Here is a 9,922-nt window from a genome sequence, read left to right as displayed (position 1 = left end):
TGTGTGTGTTCAGAATCTCCAGGTTTACCAACTCTCACCATTCATTGAATCTTTTTTTCAACGTTACAGTTCATCAGTTCATTTGTCATCAATTACCTTTATTCAGTATGGAGTAGTTTGCAGTATTCAGTTTAGAAGAGTTGCCCGAAGTAGATTACTACATTTAAACTGGCGAGTCTAAACTTTTACTGGTAGCAGTTAATATGAATCAGTATGCAAGTGTTTCTGTGACACATGATACATCAAATATTTTACGGATGCTTCTAATCCTTGCCGCGAAGTTGGGGGCCTTGGCGGCCGACATTGGGACCAATTGGTTTGGTTTCTCTTGATACACACGTTCACGTGACTATCACAGAGCATGGCGACAGTTACTTGTTAAAAATGTTTGCCCAATTTCAAATTGTATTCTAATTTTTACTACTTGCTAAACGTTTTTTCGCTTTTAGCAATAATATTCCAGCAATATTGCATCGGGGAACACAAGAAATGGGTTTCACACATTTTGCCCCTGTGGGGTCTCGAGCCCGGATCTTCGGCGTGGCAAGCGAACGCTTTGACAAGAAGACTGTCTCAAATGCGTTGGTCAGTATGGCACGTTGTGCTATATCATGTCATTTCACAACTATGTGGCTACATGTCACTGCACTCCATGTCCAGTACAGCTTCGCTTTCATTGATTGTCCGAGGCCACCTGCCACTACACTACTTGTCTAATACAGCTTCTCCCTCATTGATTGTACGAGGCCACCTGCCACTACGCTGCATGTCCTGCACAACTTCGCCCATCATTGATTGCCCGAGGTCACCTGCCACTATACTGCATGTCCAATACAGCTTCTCCTATCACTGATTGTCCGAGGTCACCTGCCACTACACTGCATGTCCTGTACAGCTTCGCCATTCACTGACTGTCCGAGAACACTTGTCACTACGCTGTCCAGCGCAGCTTGTCCCATCATTGGTAGTCTTAGACCATATATCCAGATCCAGATCACGATCCATTGATCAACATCATGATCATCGGTAAATAAAACTGGGATATGATGACATGTGTTAACCAGTTCAAGAGGTCTGGCCACTCCGACCCTGTCTGTCGCCCCTTTCGCCTTGGATACTCGGGTTAATTGTCAAGACATTGAAGGGTGCTTCACATTGCATTGAATGTCCAAGACTACATTTCCAGTATTCCAGAGTCTTAGGAGACCCGTGAAGATCGGAGTAGATCTTCAGCAACCCACGCTTGCCGTAAAAGGCGATTACGCTTGTCGCAAGAGGCAACTAACGGGATCGAGTGATCAGGCTCGCTGATTTGGTTGACACATGTCTTCGGTTTCCACTTGTGCAGATCGATGTCCTTGCTGTTGACCACTGGATTGTCTGGTCCAGACTCAATTATTTACACACTGGCGCCATATAGCTGGAATATTGCTGAGTGCGACGTAAAACCAAACGCACTCACTCACCTGCCCTCGGATAGAAGGTTTTATATGGAAAGAGAGTTGAGATCACTGCTTGGCGATGTTCTCAAGTTTGTATCACTGCTTCTTATATGTGGATATGTGTACAGTAATATTGCAAGACTTAGTTTGAAAATATGCACTGATTATATTGATTATTCACTTCACTGAAACTACAGTAAACAGACTACATGTCTTTTCTTTTTTATGTCAAAATGCGTATAACAAACAACGGGTATACCGAAACTGCAATTATAGGCAGGTTTGTGTTTATTTTATCCGTTGTGACTGTATTGTCCTGCAACATCTTACACTTGTCAACTTCGTTTTCAGTTTCTGTGTTTTGAGTGAGTGAGTCTCTTTCCGCCTTTGCAATATTCCACCTATATCATGCCTGGTGACACCCGAAATGGACATCACATATGGTTACCCATGTGGGGAATCGAACCCGTGACTAGCGAACACTTTTACCACTCAATCACCCCACCATCCCTCAATTTTTTAACACCGATTTGAAAAGTGTAAAACATGTATGGTTTTATTTGGTACAGACATGCTAGACTGTTGGTTTATCAATTGAACAACAAAATTGACGGATTGTTATAACAATATATAACATAACAATGATTGCTAAGCGTGTAGAATTTTTTTAACTGCTTAGTATTACTGATATTTGAACCTTGCGCAATTAATCTCACGTTCTTACTTCGGTTAGGTTTGATCAGAAACTACAAATAATTTTCTCTCAGTCCAACATATAGCTGTGAGGCTATCGTACTTGTGTATTGAACTGCCGAGAGACGAACTGCATTGGAACGAATGCCTGCAGTTTTTCATTTCCATTTCAAATCTGTAGATGATGCAATTAAGTGAGTATTCTCAAGAGAGACTATGCGACGCTTGAGGAGATTTAATCACAAATAGAACTTCTGCTTTCCTTTCTGTCTTGGCGGCCAGCTGTATTTATTTGAGAATATTTAGGGGATAAACAGTTTAGAGCTAAGTTATATGTTGATTTAATCACGATAAAGGCAATCTGACACCAAGGGCACACTCATCTGGTTTCACTGTATTATTACTTGCTATCAGTCTCTCATCATATACAGGGGCGGTGGGATAGTCTTGTGGTTAAAGCGTTCGCTCGTCACGCCGACGACCCGGGTTCGATTCCCCACGTGGGTACAATGTGTGAAGCCCATTTTCTGGTCTCACTAAACTCACTCACTCACTCACTCTCATCATATACATATGTTTACTATCCACCCACTTTGTTAGCGCTTTCATCATGGACCTTGTGCCTGGAAAAGGGGCATTATTAGTTCACATTTATTGTTATATGACTTTGTGTGTTTTGGATCCTTGTTATCATGGCGGACACTGGACCCTCACCATCATGGCGGACACAGGATTTTCGTTATCGTGGCACAATCTGGATCCTCGTCATCATGGCGAACACTGAATCCCCGTCATCATGGCAGTCACGGGATCAACATAAATACGGAGGACACGGGATCTTGATATCACGGTAGGAACGGGATCCACGTCGTCATGGCGGACACGTGACCCTAGTCATCGTAGTGGAGACGGAATCCCCGTCATCACTGCAGACACGGGATCCTCGTCATCACGGCGGACACTGGATCCTCGTCATCACGGCGGACATGGGATCTTCATCACGTGCTCACGTCGAATCATAAATCGACAGAAACCGTGTTCATGATTAGCATAACATACGTTCAATAAACTAAAGTTACAACGAATACTCATGTAACGACATGGCGGATATAACGAACAGTTTGATTCCAGCCTCTTATAAATTTAGTCAAAATGCGTAGAACCAGATAAGGTTATAACGAACTAAAATAATCATTTTGAACTGGCCATAACCGTAGATAACAGTTATATACACAGCAAGGAGAGAGTTATTTGTAGAACACAGTCACCAAATCTATAATTACTCTCTGTGCTTAACCTAAAACGAGGTTCAAAACGATGTGTGATACCTCCCATTATCATACATGTCTTAATATATTGATATGTTCCAGAAAATGATGGAAGCTATTCATTCCGTAAATGATCCAATTTATGCATTTAAATAAAATGCATACAAATTACATTCAACACAAAGGGACCAAAGCCTATCTTTCTTATGAATGTATACCGTTTTCCAGTTTCAGCAGTCAGTGGTTTGAAATACAGAGTTCCTGTTCCATCTTCCAACAAGACTGTAGACTGCCTCTTTGACAGATGATAGAGTGGATGTCACAATGCATGCTCCGTTTCATGTCGCATACATACTCAAGCGGCTGTAAGGGCGGTGGGGTAGTCTAGTGGCTATGGGTTGTGGGTTCCTACTCGCACAAAATAAACCTGAATAATCAACATCAAGGAAAGATTTGAGTGAGTTTAGTTTAACGCCGCACTCAGCAATATTCCAACTATATGGCTGTGATTTGCAAATATTCTAGTCTGGAACAGACAATCCAATGACCAACACAAAGAGCATCGACCTTCACCTTTGGGAACCGATGACGTGTCAACCGAATCAGCGACCCTGAACATGCGATCCTGTTAGTCGCCTCTTACAACAAGCATGGGTTACTGAAGATCAAAATTATTTTAACCCTGATCTTCACGGGTTCAGGGACAGAAAGTTGAAAGGTTGAGTGCATATGTACTAGATGCTAACGTATGTGGTTCGGGCAACTGACACCGGATCCTGTGATCAAATTCAGGCTGTGAAATGTGACAGTTTTCCTTTTGTCGATTTTGACAGCGGAGTAAATGTATGAAATTAATTTACAGTTAAAATTTAAACTAAAGGTTGAATTTGAGGACAAGATTGAGTCAGTGAGTTTTGAACAGCAACATTGCAGTATGAAACCAAGGCAGGTCAGTTTCACGGGGGAAGGAAACCTTAAATAATGCAGTTATTTAGACGTTTGACACCAAATGTGTGGCGCTGAAAAACAATGTTAAACATATTCAAGGAGAATCGTCTAGTCGAAACCCCGACAATAACTGCTCAGCACTCATAAGGGAATAAGACGCAATGGCATCCAAAAAAGAGTACTGACGGCCTAAGGGGCCTGGGATAAAGAAAAAGCCCCATGGAAATCAAGCGTCCTCCTGGATGTTCTCTTGTGGTGAGTATGCTTTTACGCCGTTTTAAACAATATCCCTACAATATCATGGCGAGCAACACCTTATGTGGGCTGAACACATTCTCCCTATGGTGGAATTGAACCTGGGTCACCGAAGAGACTAGCGTACCGTCTAACCACCTAGGCTTTCCTACCGCCATTGTTAGATTAAGAAGAGCTTGTGTATGTGTAGCCACTGTTCACAGACTAAGATGGGCACCGGGAAGAGCGGTCACAAGCCAATCTGTCGTTCCGGAAGTTGGCATGTCTGGCGACGCTGAAGACGACGTCATCACAATGACGCTAAGTAGTGCTCATCGACCAAACTTTGTCTGAACAGAGTCAGGCATTGTCCTCCTCCAGAATCATTTCACGTTCATGACAGTGTCCACATGAGTTCATCATCATACTCGGCATGGAAATTGTTCCACTCCTATTCATAGATCGACACAGGTACAGCAAAACACCAGCTGCACCTTGAACACCTTATACCGAGCAAATTAAACCTTTCGAATGAAAAGCATCTTTGCATGTCATGTCCTCAGAGTTTCAGCCCACCTGAGAACAATGTGAAGGTATTCAGAGCCAAAGAAATTCTTCTGTCAGAACTGCTTGTCCTGATGGTTGCAACCTTCAAACATTGTTCAGTTCAATATACAATCTGTCTGTTCGTTCGATGTAACCAGTAGGAACATTGCATACATCGTATAAACAGTTATGTCGTTAAAACGGTTTTCATCCTCTCCTAGTTTGCAGTTTGGTGTAAGGTCTTCACAAGATGTTGTGATCTCAGAATCCGACGTTTATTTAATGGGTAATATGAGAGTCTGTGATTCTTATTTCTTTATATCTCTTTTATGTCCTTCAGGTATGAGTGTGTCAACATCTCGATAGCGCCTGTCATATCACGGCCATTACGAGAAGACGATGACATGCATAGTCCGGCCATGGATCAAACACTTGGTAATGGTGAGCCGTGTTGTCTCCGATGCCAGTGCCTACGGGATTCATGAACAGGACCGTGCATCAGAAGAATGGGCATGGTCATATGGATGCTTTTAACAATAGGTCTGTCACATTTGTGATATCTTGTTACACTTAACCTTATTTTAATGTTACAACTGGAAGATGGTTTAAATTCCCTAAGGCAGTTTTCCCACATTATGATAACATTGTGTTTTGTAACTGAAATACTGTTCATATCAGTTCCGACTATCCCTCACCATATCGAATAATTCCATGTGATCACCTTCGATCCTTACACTTTTTGTATCGAACTTTCACCGTAATCCTCACCGATTCTTTCTTTCTCTCACCCGAACATTTCATTTCTGTCCCCTACAAAGACTCTCTCTCTCTCTCTCTCTCCCTCTCTCTCTCTTTCTCTCTCTCTCTCTCTCTATCTATCTATCTATCTATCTACCTCAGTCTTTCACTCTCTCCCAGTGACACCCCTCGCTTCTCTCCCTTGATCTCACTTTCTATCAATCGATCACTGAAAACACATCGGCGTTTGAAACTACACAAAAAGCATACAAATAGATTATGTCATATTGTAATGATTCGTGTTACCATGGAAACTGTATTCCGGCAGCAGTTGTATAGGTTGAAAACGGTACAGACACAGTCTCCTTTGAAATAGGATGGTTTTATCATAAACGACTGTTTCTTCACTTATCAGCTGGATCGATAGAAAAGGAGAAACGAAAGTGGCATATACTATAATTTGCATTCCTCTTTATGAAAAAATAAGATAAAATATATTCAACCAAGGCCATATTTACTGCGCATCCACTGACGTATATGAGCAGCTCCTCAATCATTTGTAAATTTTTCATTTAAACAATTTGAATCGTAATCCGTCTCCGTAGACATTGTAGATTGTTTATGCACATTACATTTTTTTACATGTACCTCTCAGACGTTCAATGATGCTCTTCGGTTAGATTCCATGATCAGTATCTGAGATTGCATGTGGGTCTCTTTGTATTTCTTTAGGCGTTTAATCTTTATTAATCACCCAAGCTGTGATATCATTGAAACGGTATTCACAGGGTAGCCAAGCTCTTGTGACAAATGAGGAGGACAGAGCGTGCAGATAATATTCACCTTAGAGACATTATATAATTAGGTTTTAGCAATCGATCTGAAACAAAGACGTCTTTTGCACGCCGAGTATCGGTCATATAGATAGCTTTTTTTATTAAGTTTTCATTTATAAAGGCCATATCTCTCACTTCAGTGCAGAAGAACCTCTGAAGGTTCGAGTTAGAATACTGGCCTTCAGCATCCCATGCTTGTCGTAAGAGGCGACTAACGGGATCGGGTGGTCAGGCTCACTGATTTGGTTGACACAGGTCATCGGTTCCCAGTTGCACAGATCGGTGACCATGCTGTTGATCACTGGATCGTCAGGTCCAGACTCGATTATTTACACTCGTGTGCGGCGTAAAACACCAAACCTGTCCACGCCCCCTGTATCATTCAGACCGCTTGTGCACCCGTCACGATCCGGTAAGAACTGGTTGAGAGCAACATGCTTATCGCAAGACGCAGCTAACGCGATCGTGTTCGATAATTCGACTGATGCATGTAATCATCACCTTAGTTCGTAGTTCGAACAGTTGCAGACAGATCACTAAAATGAAACAAGCAGCCCTTCATAACTCTGTTGTCAGTCTGTATTTTAAGGGTTGACTGATCTAATAACAATGTCAGTAATGCCCTTTGAGGTTACATAAAACCAAATATTTTCCTATTGCTTTCAAAAAAAAAGTTATATTTCTGTATCAAATTATTAAGCCCTCAACAGCTACTAAATGTACATAGTGTCTGACCTATAAATGTACATAGTGTCTGACTTAGTGTCTGCCTCACCCAGATCCATTTCCAAGTACCGAGGGCTAAACAGACCAACATCATTTCCGCACAAAATGTCACCCGTTTAAAAATATATGTGATCGCAATCAGCACAAACCGTCAGGTTAAAAAAGGCAGCATTCAATATTAATTACTGGGTGGATATACATTTAAAAAACAAAAATATCTAACATAAAATCATCCAATCAGAGCTGTTGGATGGATCAATCTGCACCGAAATCTGTACGGAAAGGGCTTGTTGAACTATGGATTCTGATTTGGTGCGGTATTGCCTTGACTGAAACCCCTTCGCAAATATGTAATTATATCCTACATCATCAGGAACTGATAAAAGCCATATAACACCGATATCCTTCGGACTCTCCAGAGAACTGATCACATGCTGTCCACCAATCATCTACGGGTTACTGATACTGTCCTCCTAACAACTGCATCCAGTGGTTATAACTGGCAGTTGGTTCTCTCTCTCTCTCTCAGCGCGTCATTCCGCGAGTCTCGCTACAGAGTTGTATAAGGACGACTGTAGGAACAGTGGAAGGACTTCCATGCGCGACTGTTGGCGTTGTGAGACGACAAGACCAGCCTTCTCATTTGGAATTCTAAATTAATCCAATACTTTGATTTATTCAAAACAGCCATGTCTACTTCTTGCCAAGCAAGTCAAAAGGTAAGCATATTTTTTATAACCTTTAACTCATACTGAAATCGTTTTGTAAAAAAGATTTGAGTATATAAACACTGGTATATCTCATCAGTTGATGTTACATTGTGAAAATCTTCTCAAACTTAATTACAACTGATTTTATATGAAATCGAGAAATATTAAGGTGTTTCTACATATGGCGTTGAGAATCCAAATATATGCATCCTCTTCATTAGACGCGTGGGTTCCAGTGATGACGGTTTCATCCGATGCATTTCGTCGAAGCCAAATAGTATAACAAACATAACCATACGTATTTATGAATACGTACACGTATAAGTTCTAGACACATATAAGCACCGTTGTGTTTCTGCTACGACTCAGCATGTGTACACCGTTCAAGATGTAATTAGCTGCCAAAACATCTGGTTGCTCCAAACGGCAATGGCCTCCGGAACGTAATGATATGACAGATCATGGCAATCATGACAATAATGCTTCCTCGCAGATTAGACATGTCACTTTTGTCATGACTACCAACTCTCCAGTGACATTAAATATACATATAATAAGAGCCTACACAGCTGACATGATGTATTAACTGACGTCTAATCCGTCTAACCACTAATGGGCTTGACCTTTCATGTTATATTCAAGGTCATTGCCAGATCACTATTTTTCTCATTAATTCTACAGTCTGTGTAGCAGTGGGAATTAAAGAATTCCAATAGTTTGTTAATTGACATAATCATAGTTGATCAAGAAAAAACAATTATATGGTTGGTAGATTGTTACAGCGTACAGTTCGAAATCTCTTAACCTTAGTGTGTGAGTATTGGTTTACACCATTCTCAGCAATTATCCAGCAATATCACGGCGGGGGACACCAGAAATGGGCTTCCATAACATTGAAAATAAAGTTTGCCACTCTTATAACTGCTGGTTATTAAATTAAAATATTGTGTTATTTGACAGCGCTGATAAAACCTAATGACTATTAGGGAAGCCGTCAACAGACTACCTTTCAGAACTATAATTCAGTTATCAAGGTCAGCTGTCTGACTGGATGCTGACAATGTTTTTGTTTGTTTGCCTTTATCATGACACTATTCCAGCTATACGGGGCGGTCTGTGCATGATCTAGTCTGGATTGAGTGAGTACGGTCTTTTAGAAATATTCCAGAAATATCACTGCGGGGGACAGCAGAAACACATTGTACCCACACAGGGAAGCGAACCCGGGTCTTCTGCGTGACGGGTGAACGCTTTAGCCGCTAGGTTACTCCACTGGCCCGCGAATCTGGACAAGTCACTTCCGTATCAAGAGTATCATGAACATCAAACTCCGAAATTGGTATACGATGACACATCTTAATTGCTCTGGAACAATTTTCACATTGCAAGGTTTCCAAGAAAGACCTATCTTTAACCAATACGTTGACACCCGAATGCATCTAACAGTTCACGGACCATCACATAAGCTCATTGACCACTTGAACAGACGATTTTGTTGTAAAGCTGTATGAATTACAACGACACCTTCGATCGACATTTTTTTATCAAGGCTGTGTACTGTGATGTACCATCAAACGTTTACTGTTCTCTCTCATCAGAGATCTGAAGATCGGAGTTGATCTTCAGCAAAACCAATGCTTATCGCAAGAGGCGACTAACGGGATCGGGTAGTCAGACCCCCTAACTTGCATCGTAAATCTAGCATTCTCTGTATGAATGGCCACTTTGCTAAGGCGGATTCCTGGGTTCGAGACAGAATGTTAGAAACAGTTTTATCACGA

At 41.4% G+C, this 9,922-nt stretch overlaps 1 protein-coding gene across 1 annotated transcript in view; it reads left to right on the top strand.

Annotated features, from left to right (window-relative positions):
- The first annotated feature begins 7,796 nt into the window (after window positions 1-7,796).
- Window positions 7,797-9,922, top strand: part of LOC137294363 (calmodulin-like) — a 39,699-nt gene continuing 37,573 nt past the window's right edge. Inside the window, exon 1 of the mRNA XM_067825367.1 lies at window positions 7,797-8,150. Coding sequence (XP_067681468.1) covers window positions 8,121-8,150 — 30 coding nt within the window. The 5' untranslated portion in view covers window positions 7,797-8,120. The remainder of the gene's footprint in view (window positions 8,151-9,922) is intronic.

Source organism: Haliotis asinina, chromosome 8 (genome assembly GCF_037392515.1).
Source record: "Haliotis asinina isolate JCU_RB_2024 chromosome 8, JCU_Hal_asi_v2, whole genome shotgun sequence".
Classification (NCBI taxonomy): Eukaryota; Metazoa; Mollusca; class Gastropoda; order Lepetellida; family Haliotidae; genus Haliotis; species Haliotis asinina.
Note: the sequence above shows the minus strand (reverse complement) of the source record. Positions and strands in the feature narration are given on the sequence as shown.